Raw genomic sequence first — 21,491 nt, 5'->3', positions numbered from 1 at the left:
AATCAGAGTTTAGTGTTAAGTGAGTGCCTTGCATGTATTTTGTGAACATGAACGTCTCTGTTATCATAAACCCTTTTGATGCATGTCCACCAGGCACGTATTTTGACAAGAGGCATGATGCACATGGCTGGTTCACATGACGCAACAAACACATATTTTAAAATGACGAGCAACAAACATGACACTCCGAACACATATTTTGATTCGTGCCCCTCGGAAGAAAAGTCACCGGCCGCCACTGGATGCCACAGAGCATCTGTAAAAAAATCCTTTGTGCACTTAAGTTTTTTAGTTTAATCAACTTAAATTTCAACTTTCTTGACCAGTGAAGAGTTGCTATAAATAATAAAGTTGAATTAGCTTAAGGTATTTCAACTTTATTTTTATAATTTAGAGCAACTCCTCACAAGTCAAGAAATTAATTGTAAATTTAAGTTTATTAAACTTGAAAAATGTAAGTGCAACAAGGAATTTTTTGTGTATATATCATCGCTGTCCGACAGAAATGTTGCATCTGCAATCCCCTTTACGTTTATCTGTGGGTTTTGCGAATAATTGACAGATGAAAGTATTGATAAAAACATGTGACGAAACCTCAAAACTCTACCCCGCGTCTGAGAATGGGATGCCACACACATTTTGTAGGGTCTCTACCAACGTGTGGTGTCTGCGTGTATGTTATGCAAGGGTAAAAAAGTAAACTAATTAGAAAAATATATATAGTATTTTCTTATGCTAATGTTTTATGTGTTTGAGGAGCAGAGAAAAGTTTATTAGTCTAGCACTTGGCGTCGAGTCATACAGACAACATTTAGCTGTCCGTATCATTTAAAGGTGCAGTGTGTAATTTTTAGAAGGATCTCTTGACAGAAATGCAAAATAATATACAAAACTAAATTATCAGTGGTGTATAAAGACCTTTTATAATAAACTGTTATGTGTTTATTGCCTTAGAATGAGATGTTTTTATCTACATACACTGAGGGTTCCCTTACATGGAAGTCGCCATTTTGTGCAGCCATGTTTCTACAGAAGCCCTTAAAGGCGGAGTCCACGATGTTTGAAAGCCAATGTTGATACAGTGGGGCAAAAAAGTATTTAGTCAGCCACCAATTGTGCAAGTTCTCCCACTTAAAAAGATGAGAGAGGTCTGTAATTTTCATCGAAGGTACACTTCAAGTATGAGAGACAAAATGAGAAAAAAAAATCCAGAAAATCACGTTGTCTGATTTTTAAAGAATTTATTTGCAAATTATGGTGGAAAATAAGTATTTGGTCAATAACAAAACTTCATGTCAATACTTTGTTATATACCCTTTGTTGGCAATGACAGAGATCAAACGTTTTCTGTAAGTCTTCACAAGGTTTTTACACACTGTTACTGTTATTTTGGCCCATTCCTCCATGCAGATCTCCTCTAGAGCAGTGATGTTTTGGGGCTGTCGCTGGGCAAAGCGGATTTTCAACTCCCTCCAAAGATTTTCTATGGGGTTGAGATCTGGAGACTGGCTAGGCCACTCCAGGACCTTGAAATGCTTCTTACGAAGCCACTCCTTCGTTGCCCGGGCGGTATGTTTGGGGTCATTGTCATGCTGAAAGACCCAACCACGTTTCATCTTCAGTGCCCTTGCTGACGAAAAGAGGTTTTGAGTCAAAATCTCACGATACATGGACCCATTCATTCTTTCCTTAACTCGGATCAGTCGTCCTGGTCCCTTGGCAGAAAAACAGCCCCAAAGCATGATGTTTCCACCCCCATGCTTCACAGTAGGTATGGTGTTCATTGGATGCAACTCAGCATCTTTCTCCTCCAAACACAAGAAGTTGAGTTTCTACCAAAAAGTTCTATTTTGGTTTCATCTGACCACAAAACATTCTCCCAATCCTCTTCTGGATCATCCAAATGCTCTCTAGCAAACTTCAGACGGGCCCGAACATGTACTGGCTTAAGCAGGGGGACACGTCTGGCACTGCAGGATTTGAGTCCCTGGCGGCGTAGTGTGTTACTGATGGTAGCCTTTGTTACTTTGGTCCCAGCCCTCTGCAGGTTATTCACTAGATCCCCCCGTGTGGTTCTGGGATTTTTGCTTACCATTCTTGTGATCATTTTGACCCCACGGGGTGAGATCTTGCGTGGAGCCCCAGATCGGGGGAGATTATCAGTTGTCTTGTATGACTTCCATTTTCTAATAATTGCTCCCACAGTTGATTTCTTCACACCAAGCTGTTTACCTATTGCAGATTCAGTCTTCCCAGCCTGGTGCAGGTCTACAATTTTGTTTCTGGTGTCCTTTGACAGCTCTTTGGTCTTGGCCATAGTTGAGTTTGGAGTCTGACTGTTTGAGGTTGTGGACAGGTTTCTTTTATACTGATAACAAGTTCAAACAGGTGCCATTAATACAGGTAACAAGTGGAGGACAGAGGATCCTCTTAAAGAAGAAGTTACAGGTCTGTGAGAGCCAGAAATCTTGCTTTTTTGTTATTGACCAAATACTTATTTTCCACCATAATTTGCAAATAAATTCTTTAAAAATCAGACAATGTGATTTTCTGGATTTTTTTTCTCATTTTGTCTCTCATAGTTGAAGGGTACCAACGATGAAAATTACAGACCTCTCTCGTCTTTTTAAGTAGGAGAACTTGCACATTAGATGGCTGACTAAATACTTTTTTGCCCCACTGTATTTGAAATCACCTAAACAAACACGCCCCTACCCCAATAGAATCTGGACCTTCTGTTGATAGACCCGCCCCACACATACGCAACCCGGCAAGGATGTCGGTTAGTAGACACGCTCCTTACTGCTGATTGGCTATAAGTGTGTTTTGGTAGTCGGCCCGTCTCCTTTTCCAAAGCGTTTTTCAAACATCGTGGACTCCGCCTTTAACAGACAAACTTTTTTACTAAGTTTTCTCCAACGATGACATGTTTGTCCGGTGGCGGCTACCGTATCTTCTCTATGTGTTTCAAAAGCAGGAGGTGAGCAGTGAACTGAGCCTTTGGTTGCAATTCACAACCTCACCACTAGATGCGGCTAAAATTTACACACTGCACCTTTAATCTTTTATTATTTGTTTGGTCAAATGACAGAAAAACCTGAGTGCCTACATTGCTATAATAAACTTTATAATCTGTAAGATGTAATGTGATGCACTAAGACATTTTTAATGTTTTCTTATAATATAAACATATTTATGCGCTTTGCTTTTATATTCTGGTCTCATCTGTTTGCTTGTACATAGTGTGCTTAATTTTTCAAATGTGTACAGATTTTTTGTTTAATATCACAGTCTTAATGCCTGTGCCACGTAATGCTTTGTTTTTACAATGCTTTACTATGGGAGAACAGTTTGCGTGAAACTTATTGCATTCATTTTCTGGGCTCATCTGCTTGCCTACACATAGTAGCCTATGCTTCATAATTTATGTACTGAATTAAGCCTGCAGTATAGTTTGTATGTGTATGCGAATGTATGCGAGCGTTCCTGTATAGCTCAGTGGTAGAGCATGGCATTAGCAGCGCAAAAGGTCTTGGGTTTGAACCCAGGGAGCACATAAATTGAACGCACAGCCTTGCAAAGCATCGTTTATTTGACTCAAACATGTATACAGATGTGCAACGCATGGGCGTTGCGACAAAATTCAATGCATCTCTTCCTGGACAACATGCTACATTCTCCTATATGTGCATGCGTGACCTACGCGTTAAAAGTAAGCACGGTTACAAAAATCGGTGTATGCGGACCCTTGCATATACGTAAAAACAGAATCTCCACCATCTGCTGGTTTATGTCCTTCTGGGCTTGATATTGGTAAAAATGTATGACATGTGCAAATATCTGGCATATTTTAACTACAATATGAACTTATAAACCCAGTGTTTAATTGTTTAAAAAATAAAGCGTTTTTATAATTTGCTAAAAAGTAGAGGTTTTGATCGAACAGCGAGAATATAAAGCATCACGTCTGACAAACTGCAGTAATGTATTTGTGTCTGAAATGTCTTATACGGTATTCTGTTCATCTCATCTATTTGTGATCTATCTGTCAGATGAGAGTGAGAACAGCATGAGAAGAAAGAGATCTCGTAAGCGCTCTGAAACAGAAGAAGACAGCGCCTGGGATTCCTCATATAGTGAGGTGAGAACTTCATCAGATATAAGGATCACATTTTATTGGCCGTGTTTTATTTACCTATAGTTATATTCCTCAGCATCATGTGTTAGATATTAGACCATGATATCATTATATAATACACATTAGCTAGTTTCCATGTAATGCAATGTCGCTTATTAAAAATGTGTGTAATAGCTTGCATATGTGTCGCCACATGCATTTGTTTGTCACACATGCATTCTTGATAAATGTCTGATGGTGATAGTTACCAGAACATATGCTGACTGCTTTAGATGCCGACCACAACAACCTTTGAAGATCACAAAAATCTTTCTTTGTTACACACGGTCACATTAATGGGGGCTGAAAGCACAGAGAAAACACAATTTTGTTTCATTGCTCTAAACAATCCCAACCGAGACATAACCGTGCGTTCACACGGGACGTAAGCATTGACGCTTCCCATTCACTTTTAATGCGTTGCCGAACTGAATTATGGATCCGTCGGCGCGGCGTCACTGGCGTTGCACACGGCAGAAGTTGAAAATTTCTCAAGTTTTCAAGCGGCAATGCGTGTGTCAGCCAATCAGATCGCCTTATGCAAATAACCTAGGCAGAGCCAGACAATTACGTTTATGACAGACCGGAGCATGTGTTGCGGCCACTGTGATTGGCTGTTGGCCATGCTTCAGACAAGCCTTCCATCAAGCGTTAACGCTTTTGTCCCGTGTGAATGTACAGTAAGGGTCTTATCTAGCAAAACGCTCTTCATTTTCGCAAACGACTTAGTTTGAATCTGTAAAGCCATAATGGAAGTGGTATTGCCATGTGATTTTCAGTGTAATGAAATAAATAAGACATGCAGCAGCTCACTGTGCTTTAAACAAACACGCTGCTGCGCTAACTGAAAACACTCAGCATGTGTGTGCATGTTCACGTGTGTATATGTTCGGATAAACACATCTCGTCTTTCAAGAAGATAATTGCTGTGATATCGCTCATTCTCTGAAATCAGATCAATTGTGATAAGCCGAAATTAGACTACTATGTTCATATATCACTGTTATCCTGACTTCTCTTGACAACAACGGCAAGGGTTGTGCAACCATCTCAAAGGGAAAAAATGAAAAGACATAAATTTTAATGACATATTTTTGCAGACAGAACAAGTGTTGTTTTGTGAATGAAAGGTTGTCTCAATCTGCACATTTACATGTAATCATTCAGCAGACGCTTTTATCTAAGGCATATCGGCATGTTGTTTCAGGAGAAAGCCGACGTTGGGTCCGGTTGTGAGACGGGTCTGCGGCAAAGGCCTCGTCCGAGGACCATCTTCCAGGCCGGACTGACGGGCCACAGCAAACCCCGAAATAGAGAGGGGGTGCCAAGCAAACAGGAGCTCAACAATCTGGTAATACTCAGATTCGCACGCACACAGTGACCGAAAAACGTTAAAGTTCATCACTAGGACACGTTGAAAACAAGGAGCTAAGTTTAAGCTGTTACAACACAGCTCCACACACTTAACTATTTTAAGTATCGATGTCTGTCAGCTCTCACCTTTCTTTATGTTGACATACAACTTAAGTCGCTTCTACTCAGCCAATCAAATACAGCAATCTAGGAGATGCAAAGAGAGAAAAACGTCAATCGCCAAACATATGTCACGACTAGCTTTAACTTGTGTTGTGGCAGGGTAAGACAAGACAGACAAGTGGGTTTGGCGTTAAGCCTAGAACATAAACAATAGATGGGGATTATGGTAGACCACCAAAACCAGGTTGACTAGTAGTTAGAGACCAGATGTCAACCAGTGACAGAATCCAGCATCTCTGCAGCATGATGTAATTTACCACAGAAAATAACTAATCTCAGTGGGCTGACAGTGATGAAATCACAATGGAAATGAATGGGTGTGCCCCAAAAACCTTCACTGCTTAGCTGTCGTTTTTTGTTTTTAGGTACATTAGTTCATATTATTTTCTGGGGAAATGAACAGCTGTTTGAATTCTGTGAATCTACTTCAAGATTAAGGGTCAGATTTACTTAACGGGGCAAATTAGCGCGAGAGCACAATTCCCAAAAAGAGCCGATGGGAATGGTAATATCTGTGGGTTATTTTTTAAAAGGCTGATTTCCATAATGACCAACGCAATCTACTAAGATTTACTAAGCAAGTTATTTCAGGTCGCACATAAGATGAGTTGATGCTACTAATGGCTGATGCGCTTGAGTTCAGCACCACGGACATTGTAAATGAAAATTCGGGGTGTGAAATCCCAGCAGCCAAACAAAGCGAAAGTACATCGAAAAGAACCAGAGGACAAAAAATGAAGGTTTACCTTCTCCTGTAACTCAATTAACATAACATGGCTTGGCAAACAATATTTTTGAATAATATGTTCTTCTGGCATTACAAATAAACTCTTAAAAAATCCTCTGCCTTGTTCTGTCTCTCTAAGCCTCCTCTTATCAGCTACAATTGCAGCCATTTTAAGCGCAAAATGATTTAAGACATGCTTTTTCCCAGCGTCAAATAATGGTGCAAATACCAGTCATAACCAGTGTTGGGGAAAGTTACTTTTAAAAGAAATGCATTACCATATTAAGTTACTCCCCCAAAAAAGTAACTAATTGCTTTACTTAGTTACTTTTCATGGAAAGTAATGCTTACATTACTTTTTAGTTACTTTTGCGTTACTTTTTCTTACTTGACTGCTGCCTGATCCCTTTCAGGCCTTGCATGTGATTGCCATCTCTGTTTCTGACTCAAACTGTTCCCGCTCAGGCGCACAGAGTGCGTAATTCTACGTTAATATTTAAGTTAATTATTTAAGTTAATTATTTAATTTTTAAATTAAATTAATTAAACTGAACAGTAACTCGCATTACTTTTTTGAAAAAAAGTAACTCAAATATTAATGTACATTTATAAAGTAATTCGTTACTTTACTCATTACTTCAGAAAAGTAATATTTTTACGTAATGCGCGTTACTTGTAATGCGTTACCCCCACCACTGGTCATATACACACATGCAAACATAAGTAAATCGCGTTGCATGAATCATTTAAATAATCTCCTCTCAAAACTTTTGCGTCTGAAGGGAAACTCCTAGAAATGTATATGCGATAAGGTCAGTCACAAAAATAACTAGATCACACCTTTTTTAGCGCTAATGATCCACTGCGCATCTTTAGTAATCCCAAGAGTCATTATTTAACCCCAAAATTGTTGTTTGCGCTGGTGCAAGTTGTTAGTTAATCTGGCCCTAAATAATTTTAAAAATTATACTTTTTTTTAAAAATATTATTGCTCCAATGTAGCATATCAAGCAAAAACCTTAAACCCTGCTCAACTTATATGAAATGTTTAAGAACTCACTCATTTGACATTCTCTAATGTAGGTGTTTTCAAACTAGGCACCCAGAAGGTTCCAAGGGGTCTCCAAATGTTTTATGAGAAAAAGACAAAGTAAAAACTGTTAAACTCTACCGAACATTATTGCGTTTTCATTTAATATTTGTTAGTGTTCGTATTTATTTCTAAGGACCAGTTTTACCAACAGACTGCCCCAGCGTTTAAAAACTACTATCAGGATTTACTAAAGACACACAGTAAAAATTGCATCTGTATTTGTAGGACTTTCCCTTTCAGATGCAAAATTATGGTTTATATGGTATATGCGGCATGATTTAATCATCTTAAACCCTATGGTAATTTGTGCTGCTCTTGGTGTCATTATAAACATTTTGCACCTGTGATATTTAAAGGGTGCCTTGCTAATAAACCACGCAAAGATATTTCCACTCCCATCCCCACTTTTTTTAAATTACTCTCTCACGCTGAATCTAACTGTAAGGGGCGGTTTAAAAATAAATGTAAGAGTTGTCCAAACTGAAAACAAGTTGCATAGACATTTCTTAAAATACATCAGTGCCCTTTGTTTTACCTCAAAATGCACACAAGAAATTTTTTAGTAAGGCATGTTTGTTCAAACTAGTTATATTTCCTAAATAAACTAAGGTCTAGTCCTATCTTAAGATAATCCTTGTCTTTTCTTTTTGCTATGCACATACATACTTTCAGGGATTGTTCATACTTTTGTATATTTCATATTAAAATGCTATCAGTTCATATAAAAAACACAATTTTATTTGGAAACTCATATTTACGAAAATGTTCGATTGTATGTGAAAGCAGCATTATGTCACTCCCTGATCCCTTGTATTTTTTATTTAAATTGAAAATGTTTTTTTTTTCAGCTTTATGCATTCAACATTAAGTGCAGCCAGTTATTTACAGTAAGTTTGGAAACAATATATTGTCTTCTTAATGTCACACTTACTATTTATCTAACACAGTTTATATGTTTCTTTATACATAAAAATATATAAAAATGGATATATTTTTAGGAACGGGTCTCTAACAAAAGTTCTTCATTTGTGAGGGTCCCTGGCATCATAAAGTTCGAAATCCCTGTTCTTTCATACCACAAAAACATGTAGGTGCAGTTTTCCGGACAGGTTTAAAATTAATCCAGGACTAAGCCTTAGTTATATTAGGACATTTAAGTCGTTTTTACAAACATACCTTACAGAAAACAATACCGTGTGCATCTTGAGACTAAACAATGGCACTTAATAATTGTTAAGATAAGTAACATGCATTTTAGTCTTGGACTAGGATGAGCCCTGTCCAGGACTCTGGGAAAACGCCTCATAGTGTTTTATTGGGCAAGAGGAGTTGCATATTTTTTCAACTTTGTGCCAGTCGATGTATAAACAGGTGCAGGATCGAATTTGATGTCAGTTTATTGAGATACATCACTAACCTAATTAACTTCATAACTGAACTGCATTGATTAATATCACTGCTTGTATTTTAACTAACATCTAATGGTTTAACAGTGTTTTAGGGATAATTAGGGCACACCGACACTCACAACAAACACTAACCCATTTGTTGGATTAGTGTGAATTTACCCTTAGGGCTTCTGCTGGATTTAAACATCATGTTACATTTCTGTTTACATTTAGTCTAATACTTTGGCTTACAAGATCAAAGATTTCCAGTTTCTGTGTGTTAAGATGTCTGTGCTACTATGTGTGCAGGTTCCTAATGTTCCCGAAGGACCCGTTCTTGAGCTGATGGAGCAAGACTCCAAAGACTCTGCACAAAGCAGCGCCACTTCAACGTCCACCGGTGAAACAGCAAGCCAACCTGAGTACAAGGTACCACGACATCACACACTCAATCTCTCCACCCATCTCTTCCCGCCTCGTCCCGTTCCTCTAACGCCCATGCACAAACAACCCACGATTACCTGTGTTTGACCACCTGCCTTTGACATGTAACAGTAGCCTCGCTTTGTTTGAATGCGAAGATAACAGCCTTTGTGATTGTGGCGTATCCTCTGGTTTGTGAGTTGCAAAGCCGGGCAGCTGTGCATTCTGTGAGCACTGATGACCGAGACAAAGAGACTGTGGGACTTCTGAATGGGGTTTTTGTGGGTTATAGCGTTTGACTAAGTCGCTGTTGACCACAGACACATAAACACTCATGCATACACACTTGCACAGGTGAGGGAACAACAGGGTGTTGAAATGGTACCTGATTGATTGGGAATCGTGCCCGGACAAGCTCAGTGTCAGAGGTTTTGCTTGTCTCTCAGTCCAGATTTAAGCAATGTGCAGCACCATTCTAAGTCCTTCTTTGTGTAGTTTGATCAAAGAAATACATATTTAAAGGGATCTTTCATGCAGGGATTAAAATATCCTTACTCTTATATTGTTTGAAAGCTGTATGAGTTTCTTAGCATATTTAACTAAGCTCTGATAAGTATCAAAACACCACAAAATAGTATTCAGAAGAAGCAACATTGTTGCAAATGAAAGGAAATCAGAAGCATTAGAAATCTGGGAATGCACACATTTATCAGCACAATATTGCTAATTTTTTGTCTGTTAAATTTGGATTTAAGAGTTATATTTATGCATTATGTATTATATCCAAAGCGACTAAAGTGTGTTACAAGTTATACATTATTATCAGTATGTGTGTTCCCTAGGTTCAAACCCTTGATCTTTTGCACTGCTACACAATTTCTCTACCACTAAGCAATAAAGGAGTACAAGATGGACAAATTTGTACAGTAAAATCCAAAACATTTTGGTGAACTGTCACCAATGTTTTAGTGCTGCATTATTTAGTTTGTACAGCATATCATCAGTTAATTTGATTTATCTTTCCTTTCTTCCCTCCAGGATAACAAAGGTTTTGGTATCGGAGAGTTAGTCTGGGGCAAAATAAAGGGTTTTTCCTGGTGGCCGGGTATGGTGGTGACCTGGAGAGCGACAGGGAAGAGGCAGGCCTCTCACGGCATGCGCTGGCTACAGTGGTTTGGAGATGGAAAATTCTCAGAGGTAAACAGGTTGACATCATATTAACAAAACATTTTACGCTTTAATCCAAAATGACTTCCAGTGCATTCAAGCTATACATTTTATCAGTATACGTGTTTCCCAGGATTGAACCCATGTTTTTTGTGCTGCTAATGTAATGCTCTTCCAGTTGAGCTACAAGAGCACTTGTAGCCGAAACCCATAGATGCCAGTAAAATTTAAGGAATAGTTCACCCACCCCATAATTTACTCTTAAAGGAAAACACCACCGTTTTTCAATATTTTACTATGTTCTTACCTCGACTTAATTAATATATATCTATCTTTTTTCAGTGCCCCTAGCCCCATTCATTTCTTAGGATCTAAACAGGGATGAATTTAGAAGCCACCAAACACTTCCATGTTTTTCCTATTTAAAGACTGTTAAATGAGAGTTACACGAGTAAGTATGGTGGCACAAAATAAAATGTGGCGTTTTTTAAGCGGATAAAAAATTTGAAGTATATTGTGTGGAAGAAGTGATTATGTTACTGCGCCAGAGGTCGAAGTGCTGCAAACTAATGCTGAGTCCCAATTCGCATACTATCCGTCCTAAACACTGATCTATATAAATGACTGGATTGCGCGTAGAACGCTTAACGTAACAGCGTGAGGTGAAGCCAGCGCAAAGTTCGAGCCGCCATCTTGGTATACCCAACCGGCAGAGAGCGTCATTGACTTCCATTCAAAATCATGTTTTAAATTCACACGCTTTACAGCGTTTTATTTTAGGATATGTGTACGTAAATTAACTGTTAATTCTGGTGTTATTTGCAATGTTTATGTTTTAATCGGGCAGGAAAATGGATTTATAAAAAACCGTTAAGGTGAGTGTGTCTGCTGCGTTCTGTTAATGACACGGGTATAAATAAAGTTTTTTTTGACATTCAGCTACACGGTTAGCGTTATTTCTCTAAATAAGTTGAGGTAACTTGTAAGTTTGGATAACATAAAACCAGCAAATTATTGCATGCACATACGGTACAAAGTATGATTATTTATTTAGATTTCAGAATGAGCACGTACGTCAATAATACTAAATATGCTGCGGTCTGTCTGCTGTTCTGATACTGTAATGAAGATGAATGTATAACTGATTAAAAACGAAAATGTACAACTTTCAGTAAATAACTATTTACATGGTAAGGACGTTTGTGTTGTAATAATGTACAGGGTAACTTCAAATATAAAAACAAAGACTAGTAAAGTGATGTTTTATCATTAAAATCTGATCGCGTCCATTGATTTAATAGGACGTTTGGGTATACCAACATGGCGGCGCGGTTGCTTCACAGCTGTGACGTCATGCGCAATCCAGTCATTTATATAGATCAGTGGTCCTAAATAGTATTCGAAACTAGAATTAGTACGTCCCAAATCGTAGTAAGTTGAAATGAGTATCCCAAAATACCCGGATGGTCTACTATTTCCGGTTAGAATTCGAAGTGCAGATCAATGCACACTCTAACGGCTAATATTGCCCACAACCCATTGCGTGCGGGAGGGAGGAGCTTAACCACACTGACCCTTTTGCTTATTTGTAGTAATACTGTGGCTGTACAAATGTTAACTTTATTAGTCCAACGAAAGAAACATGGTTATACTGTAGTAAAAGCATGGTTCATTTTCATCTGGGTATTTTTGAGTCATATATAAGTATAAAATACGTTAAACAATAGTTATACTATAAACTTTTTAATATTTTGACTTTAAAATAAGTAGTTTTCGTTACACACATTGCACATGAACGTCAGAACCAGCTGCCTCACAAACGACCTGCGTTTTATGACGCTCACTCCTCAACTTGGTAGAACATATTGTAAAATGTATTGTGAACAAAAACGATGAGAAAAAAGATGGGAATAGTAAATAAAATTATATTTGACATAAGTTATAAGAATGAATGAAATATTGTTAACAATATGTGTGGTGTGCGTAACTAGGCAACCACGTTTTCGTTCACGTTGCATGATGTCATCGAAGTACGTCCCAGAACGTGCATACTCTTTTGCTACACACTCAAAAGTATGTACATTTTCCTCACAAAAACAGTACATACTTTTAGGTCGTAGTATAAGTGGGCGAGTTGGGACTCAGCATAAGTGTTCTTCCACCATACAATATAGTTCTCATTTTTTATTCGCTTAAAAAATCACCACGTTTTATTTTGTGCCACCATACTTACTTGTGTATCTACTCTCTTTAAATAGGGAAAACATGTGTTTGGTGGGTTCAAAATTTATCCCTGTTTGGATCCTAAGGAATGAATGGGGCTAGGCTAAATGCTAACACATTCATGATGCGCTGTACAAAGATTAAGTGTACGCATTGAAAAAAGATAGGTGTGTAAAAATTCCTCTAAGTTGAGGTAAGAACATAGTAAAATATTTAAAAAACGTTTTCCTTTAAGAAGATATTTTGATAAATGATGGTAAACACACAGTTGACTTCTATAGCCATAAATATCATTATCTATTAAAATATGTTCTTTAGTGTTTAACAGAATAAAGACATTTATACAGGTTTAGAACAACATGAGGGTGATTAAATGGTGACAGAATTTTACATTTTAGGTGAACTATCCCTTTAAGTGATTCTTTATACCGTTTACAAAACCACTGCAAAATCAAATAAAAATTTTAGGCAGTTGTTACCTAGAGCAGTCTACACTTAAGCTAGTAGTAGTTTCATTTTTACGCATACTCGAGGTTCAGTTTTTTGTAGTGTTGGGCAAAATGCCCCATTGTGAGAGGGTCCTATTGTCAGCCTGTGAGATTGCCGATATGCGATATAATCGGTGGGCAGGGCAATAGTTTACTCATTTATTTATTTGTTCATTGTTTACTCATTTATGACAAGGCACTTGATTGGTGGCCAAAAATGAAGCTGATTTACTCGAAGGGCAACACTGTCATGACACAACCTTTTTAAAACTGATGCCATTAATCCGAGCGCGTCATTAAAGCCCAGGCGCTCTGAAATTACCTACGTGCCAGGGAGCGGGAACAACACACTCGCTGGTTTTAAACACATGCGCGTCTAACAACCTCTCTAGTGCAAGGAAATGGCAGAGCCACGCTTATTACAAGCTCATGTGCGAGGAAGAGTCCGAGTCATGCGCATTACAAGTTCAGGTGCTAGAATGAGTCCAAGACACGCGCATTACAAGTCCAGGTCATGGGAGAAGGAATCCATGCACATTACAAGCTATCTCGCACAAAGTGAAGCCCACAAAGCCTCTCATGCGAGGAAAAGCACGCATTGTGCATGTTAAAATAAAACGTAGCGCTTTTCTAAGCGGATTTAAAAGAGGAATTATATTTTATGGCGTAATAGCACTTTTGGGAGTACTTCGACTTGGCGCAGTAACACCCTCCCTCTCCCATTATGAGAGGGAGAAGGGGAGCGGACTTTTCAGGCGAGTCGAAGTACTCCCAAAAGTGCTATTACGCCATACAATATAGTTCCTCTTTTTAATCCGCTTAGAAAAGCGCTACGTTTTATTTTGTACCACCAAACTTGCTCGTATAACTACTCGTCTTAAACTATGTGAAACTACGTATGTGAAACTATGATGATTATAATAATAACTATCGCAAACTATCATCATGAAAGCCCGCTATTGGCCATATATCTGACAATCATCGATACACGAAGGTATTGTATATCTGCACAACCCTATTTTTGTGCAGATTTTTGTAACCGTGCATACAGGGTCCGAAATTAACTTTTTGGCTCACCTGCCACGGGGACTGGTAGATGAAAAAATCCACCAGCCAAACACATTTTTTACCAGCCAGAATAATAAACAGCCTTTTTTTGTCACATGTACATTAATGTAATTTGCTGTATTCATGGCAGGATTCGCAAAATTTCAAAATCCCTGGTAGCCCTTCGGGCAGGCACTCTTCAGTTTTTGGCAGCCCGAAATGAATGCAAGTAGCCATATCAATCATCAGTACAAATATTAACTGAAGTCACAGATAAGAAAATGCCACTTGACTTTGTGGGCATAGCACAGGCTTATTCAATTAGTTTTACCACAGGCCAAATTTTGCCAATACAAAGCCAATAGGGCATCTAACCACAATGTTTAATCTGCTATTCTTGTTGTTGTTTTGATGCTGTTGTTTTTTTAACAAACAAAAAGACTGGATTTCCATGTAAACCAAGTTTTCCTGCTCATCCCCACACCAGATATACTCACCATTTAAAAGTGGTTTAGTGGGTCACAAAACTCACAGTTTGGATCATCCAGTTACAGATTGGATCATATTTTCGATCAGAAAAACAGTGGCCACTGTCGCTTTAAGAGTCACTCTCTTCACTGCCCGTACAATCTATACTTTAAAGCTTGCTGCGAGAGATTTAATTTTCTTACGTGAGGATAATGACTGACAGGACGAAGTTGGAGGATTGGCCCAACAAATCCATGACAAATCATGACGGATTGCTTCCTGTACTGCGTCTTTTCGCACGATCGCGAAAGTGAAAGTAAAACTCGAGCGCAGGCTCAAACGTAATTTAAATACCCAATGCCTGAATTTCATAAACCATTATTACCCATCCAAATCTGTGAAAGAATGCATAAGCATTTAAATATATTTTTTCCTCCCTATAAGTCAAGATAGCCCGACGGGGAGGGCGGGGATGCATTTTGATAGCTAATATGCAGCAGATAGCTGCAGACCGCAAGTTACCTGCAGTACTAGCTAGCAACAGACCGTCTCTAGTGCGAGACTTGGAGCGTAGAGACGTTCTGTGGCTAGCTCACCTCGTTCCCAGATTAGTTACTGTCAAACACATTTTGGTATGAAAATCACCCGCCAGCGTGGCGGGTAGCCTTTTGAATTTAGTCGCCAAACGGAAAATCTACCCGCATTTGGCGCTTGGCGGGTGTTAATTTCGGACCCTGCGTGCATACATTGTATGCGTAGGTCGTGCATGCGCGTACAGGAGAATGTTGTATGTAGCCCAGGAGAATGCACATGCGGTGAATGTCTGTGTTCACGTATGAGTTAAATAACCGTGGACGTACGTTCACGTAAACGTAAAACAACAAACTATACTCTGGGCTTTACAGCCATTGAAAAGCATAAAATTGTAAATCTGCCATTCTTGCTGTTCAAAATCTAAAAGCAATGCACTATAACATAGTATCAGGCTTGTGCACAATTCAGAATTTCAGAAATAGCCTCCATTCAATTCATGAATTGGAATTTGAATTGAATTGACTCCGCCCTACAGGAAGTTGAATTTGAATTGGAATGACAGGAAGTGGAATTAAATTCATGGCAATTCAAAGAGATTCCACAGTCACACAACAGAAAGAATCTCACACTCAGTGTTAGGAAAGTTAATTGTTTGACAACCATGTGAAATACTTGGTTAAAGTAAAGCATTCTGGGAAATAAAGTCATGTTCCATCGTGTTCCACAAAATTACAATTACAAAAAATCAAACTTAATTATTTGTTATGTGACTAGAGTTTTTAACCTTAATTGCTGGGGGGGAAACATTTCCTGTTATTGTAATCTGTACAAGTAATTCAAACTAATATAATTTTTAGAATATGTAATGCAATCATATCTGACATATACTGAAAGCTTCATTTTTAACACTTCACTTACTGTATAATATGTATATTAATTTCTTAGAATTTCTATTGAATTGCAATTCTGCTTCCTTTAATTCAAATTCGATTTTTAATTCTAGATCCTGTTTTTGACATCAATTCAAATTCAATTCAAAATCAAGAATTGAATTGGAATTCAGGAGTCATTCTCAATTCAATTCTGAATTGTGCACAAGCCTGCATAGTATAAGTATGATAAATATAAAAATATACACTATGCATTAACGCAATGCTGCGCTATTCTGTGAACTTCTGTTCAAAGCGATTGTCTGCAATGCATCACATGTCTGGTGTGTCTTACAGGTATCCGCTGACAAACTGGATTCCATCACAGCCTTCCCAAAGTTTTTCAACCAGTCATCCTACACAAAACTCGCCTCTTACCGGAGAGCAATATTCCAGGCCCTGGAGGTAACAACACATTTTTGTCTTTGTTAATTGTTATTGTAAACACTTAGTGACAATTTTCGCCTTAGGGGGAATTAGTTTAAACCTCCTACCCAACCTTTGATGTATTTGGATAACCCTGTCAGGCAGAGTGGTTACTGTGAAAAATACCTCTGTTCATTTATCATCGTAGTCCGAGTGAAAAACGTCAAAATTTTGATGGAGAAACTGAAACTGGCCCTTGACCTGTTGCCAAGGATTAAAGACACAAATCCTTATTTAATAGTTTAATAGCTTGTTATTCATTCATGCCTGTAAAATTAAATGTTTGAAAGGCAAACGGTGTGTCTGAGCCTGAAAGGGTTAACAAGTGACATCTGGACACAAAAACGAACAGCTTTATATTACTTAATAGACTTTTTATGTTCATAAGTGTGTGCGAGTTAAACAGACGACTGGGCAAACACTTACCTGGGAATTATCTGGAATTCCCCAGAGGTCCCTTAATTATCTCTCTCACAATCATACCTCCTAACAAACTAAACAAAAGCATCCAAGCCCAGACATGCAGCGGTACTACAGGACTGCCTGTGATACAGTACTTTAGTATCTCAATCTGTTGTTCTCGAAATAACATGGTTTACAGACTGTCATTTATCTCAGTTTCCCACTTAATCTATTTATTTTGTGCGATAGAGTTCACATAGTTGGTATTATTCCAATGTATTCATATTTTTCTACCTCTCTGATGTAACGTCTGTCTCCAAGAAATGTTATTATTACTTTGACACGCTGTCCTGTTATTATCTCCCCTGTTCATCTGGTGTTCCTCAGGTGGCCAGCATTCGCGCAGAGAAGACATTTCCCCCATCCGAGACAGATAGTCTTGAAGAACAGGTAAAGCCCATGCTGGACTGGGCTCACAGCGGCTTTCTGCCCAAAGGTCAGGAGGGCCTGAAACCCAGAGAGAACACAGGTGAGAGCACATTAGTATGATGTCATCTCAGACCCCAGTCACATTCCAGAACTAAATCCTGCATTACTTAATTGCCATTGGGTAAACCTTTGAAACCGTACTTAACTCTGAGTGGACTAATATCAATCACACCCCCCCCCCAAAATAGGGCTGTATAAAGTCAGAATTGAAAAGGTGTTTTATTATATCAGATAGCAAAATATTAAACTGACCGGCGTTTGTTTTAAATGTGTATTTTACATGTATGCATTTTTTAAGCAACTAAAATCGTGTTAGGTATAAATAACAAGACCAGTGGCGGCTGGTGACTCTTTGGGCCCTATTTTAACGATCTAAAGGTCTAAAGCGCACGGTCTAAATGGGCATGTCTGATTCCAAGTTTGCTAATTTAACGACGGGAAAAATAGTTTATGCGCCAAGCGCACGGCCTAAATGGGTTGTTCCTATTCTCGTAATGAGTAATGGGTGTGTTTTGGGCGTAACGTGAAATAAACCAATGAGAGTCTCAGCTCTGATCCCCTTTAAAAGTTGCGCTTGGCGCCATGCCTAATCCCTTTTTAGGAAGCGGAATTTGTAACCTGAAAAACATTTTAGCGGAGAAAGAAGACCACCACTTTAAGATTGATATTAAAAAATTGCATTGTTTCCATTTGTATTGAAATGGAAGTAAAATTAGCAGGCTTTTAATTGCTGTAAATGAATGGATAGCCTACATGATCAGTGTAATCTCAAAGAATAATTTACAAATATGCAAAAAAATGTTTGCACTCAAAAAACACTTTATTTGTAACAAACAGAAGATAAAGAATTTACAAACGTTTTGAGAGCCGCAACTTTTCAGCACTCGGACAGCGCCATGAGTGTTTTGAGAAGCATTACTTAAAAAGCATTACTTTATGTCCAAGAGACTGAATAATAATATTTTACAGTTTAATCCTTTAATTTTTCATATTTTTATGTGCTGCTGCGAATCTATGTGATAAACAAACTCACGTTGTCGTCCTGTTTATAGGCGCTTATTACTAACGCGCTCTTTAAAGGAACACGCCCAGATTTTGGGAATTTAGCTTATTCACCGTATCCCCCAGAGTTAGATAAGTCCATACATACCTCTCTCATCTCCGTGCGTGCTGTAACTCTGTCTGACGCAGCCCCCGCTAGCTTAGCTTAGCACAAAGACTGGAAATGCATGGCTCCAGCTAGTATACTGCTCCCAATAAGTGACAAAATAACGCGATCATTTTCCTATTTATGTGTTGTGATTTGTATAGTCAAACCGTGTACAAATAACAAGGTGATATGAGACACAGCGATCTTTTAACAGTATACATACTGAGAACTATATTCTCTGAAGACGAAGCTCTGCCGCATGGGCGGAGTGATCTGCTCGCAGCACACGAGAAGCCCCTGGTGAGGAGCAGAGAGTTCGGTCAGAGTTGTGCAAATCACTCCGCCCATGCGGCAGTGCTTCGTCTTCAGAGAATATAGTTCTCAGTATGTATACTGTTAAAAGATCGCTGTGTCTCATATCACCTTGTTATTTGTACACGTTGTGACTATACAAATCACAACACATAAATAGGAAAATGATCGCGTTATTTTGTCACTTATTGGGAGCAGTATACTAGCTGGAGCCATGCATTTCCAGTCTTTGTGCTAAGCTAAGCTAGCGGGGGCTGCGTCAGACAGAGTTACAGCACGCACGGAGATGAGAAAGGTATGTATGGACTTATCTAACTCTGGGGGATACGGTGAATAAGCTAAATTCCCAAAATGTGGGCGTGTTCCTTTAAATAACAAAAACAATATTGCGCCATTGACTTTAGACTTCATGACACAGTGGCGGTCCTGGCTAGATTTACGCCCTGGGCGAACCATCCCTTGGCCGCCCCCAGAAAAAAAAGAATTACCCCCAAATCCCGCCACCAACATGTATTATTTTATTATATATAATCTTAAATACAAAAAGGTAACAAGAACAGAGAAAAACAAGATAAATAAATGTAATACAGTATATAAACACACACACACTCTCCTCATCAGACTCCACAACCATGTCTGTGGCTGCTGTTGAAGTATCTGACTCCTCATTTTTGCCAGTGGGTGCTCTAACTTCAAAATATTTCAGAAATGCCCCTGAATTTACAATTAAGATCCAATATGTAAGTTAGATACACTTACATCACACATGCATCAGTTACCCAATTAAAATGACCATAACACACATTAGTTTATAGGATGTTAACAAATGCTAAGCATACACTACAAATTATTTAAAAAGCTATATCACTGTGTAGCTTACAAAATGGCATGTCAATTTATATTAGAAGTTATTTAAGTTCACATATAGCGTATAGCAATAAAAAATGACACAGTCAGGAGGTCTGTGTGAGTTTGCACTTGTTGTGTTGCAAACACAAACTAGACTGTGTGTTGCCTATGGGTGAATTTAGTTGCATGACATGGTGCCTCAATTGTAATAGTTGCTAGTTCAGCAAAACTAAAACTAAACAAAAAAACAGTCGTGTTCTGTGGCTAATAGCAACATATTAGCAAGAGAGCGAGGCTAATATAAATAACATTAGCTCGTAGAAATCGGCATACCTTTATCTTTTGCCCATTTTTCCTCATCTTCTTTTCTTATTTTTCTGATCTGGGCAACTTATGGCTTCTTTGGTCTTTTAATTTGATCCATGATGATGAAGACTCGACATCATTAACTTTGCATTACATTTTGCCAACAACAAGGTCCGTTCGCCCGTCAATCAACCGGTGTCACGTGACGTGAGTCACGTAGATGACTGACTCTACAGATTTTTTTTCTCACAAAATCCAATTGATAACATGTTCGTAGGTATATGGGTCTATGTTAATTTTAGGAATGAAAAATAAAATGATTTTGGAAGCAGACGCAGCAGTTTGTGTTGTATGGCCTCTGGTCTGGGATCAGTCTATCCCTCACTCGCCCCCCTTAAGGCGAGCGAGCGTTTTGCAGTCGCAAGCTGTTTCCCCGCCCCTTTCTCCCGTGCCTCTTCTGACACGCACACAACCTGTGTATTGAGATGGAAATGAGCGTTTGTCTAATAAACCGCTTGGATTTTTTTTTTTTTTTTGAGTGCGCTCGTGCGCCCTCACATAGATGCGCCCTGGGCGTTCGCCCACATTGCCCATAGCAAAAACCGGCCCTGTCATGACATAATCTCATGTGTAATCAGAGTTTAGTGTTAAGTTAGTGTCTTGCGAATATTTTATGAACGTGACAGCGTATCTTTTACCATAAACGCGTGTGCAGTAGGCATGTATTTTGAAAAGACCCATAATGCACATGGTTTACATGACACAACAAACACATATTTTGACATGATGAGCAACACTCCGAACACATATTTTGAATTTGCACCCCTCGGAAGAGAAGTCACCGGCCGCCACTGAACAAGACCCAAATAGACACATGTAAGGCATGGGAGGAAACAATCCAAGGACAAAAAGATCAGAAACCTTTAAAATAAAAAACATAAAATCAAAATAAAGTCTAAGAAGAATCATCACCAGATAAGAAAAAATAAATACAAAAACGTGACATTTTGCTGGCATTTTTAGCATTGCTATATTGTTAAGTCAGTACATGTTTTCAGCAGGAAAGTAATGATACTTGTCAAGTTTTCTTTAAACACAAAAGTCGTTATTACCTGTGAGAATGCACTCTCTTCATTTCCATGCACATAATGGAAAACATGTCATTTTTATGAAATTGATTATAAGCAATGAGGCGTGAGAAACTGTGCTGTATCAGGGAATAAGTCACATCTGAAGGGCGTTGTTAGGCACGATGCGAAGTGGAGTGCAGCAGGCATAGTGATATTACGCACTGCCTGAAAATAGTCGCCTTGGTTACTTCCAATAGCAGGGGATTATTTTCTGGCACTGCATAATA

General features: G+C 38.6%; 1 protein-coding gene across 5 annotated transcripts in view; it reads left to right on the top strand.

The window, feature by feature from the left end:
- The window catches only part of dnmt3bb.1 (DNA (cytosine-5-)-methyltransferase 3 beta, duplicate b.1), a 64,464-nt gene that overhangs the window by 30,299 nt on the left and 12,674 nt on the right, over positions 1 to 21,491 (top strand). For 4 of the 5 annotated variants that reach the window (XM_055187312.2, XM_055187311.2, XM_055187309.2 and 1 more), the window contains exons 4-10: positions 4,053 to 4,141; positions 5,385 to 5,528; positions 8,382 to 8,420; positions 9,231 to 9,350; positions 10,383 to 10,541; positions 16,498 to 16,605; positions 17,416 to 17,557. In XM_055187312.2, the coding sequence (XP_055043287.1) occupies positions 4,053 to 4,141; positions 5,385 to 5,528; positions 8,382 to 8,420; positions 9,231 to 9,350; positions 10,383 to 10,541; positions 16,498 to 16,605; positions 17,416 to 17,557 (801 nt within the window). The remainder of the gene's footprint in view (positions 1 to 4,052; positions 4,142 to 5,384; positions 5,529 to 8,381; positions 8,421 to 9,230; positions 9,351 to 10,382; positions 10,542 to 16,497; positions 16,606 to 17,415; positions 17,558 to 21,491) is intronic. The other variant, XM_055187313.2, reaches the window with a different exon arrangement.

This window comes from Misgurnus anguillicaudatus, chromosome 13 (assembly GCF_027580225.2).
Source record: "Misgurnus anguillicaudatus chromosome 13, ASM2758022v2, whole genome shotgun sequence".
In the NCBI taxonomy this organism is placed as follows: Eukaryota; Metazoa; Chordata; class Actinopteri; order Cypriniformes; family Cobitidae; genus Misgurnus; species Misgurnus anguillicaudatus.
Note: the sequence above shows the minus strand (reverse complement) of the source record. Positions and strands in the feature narration are given on the sequence as shown.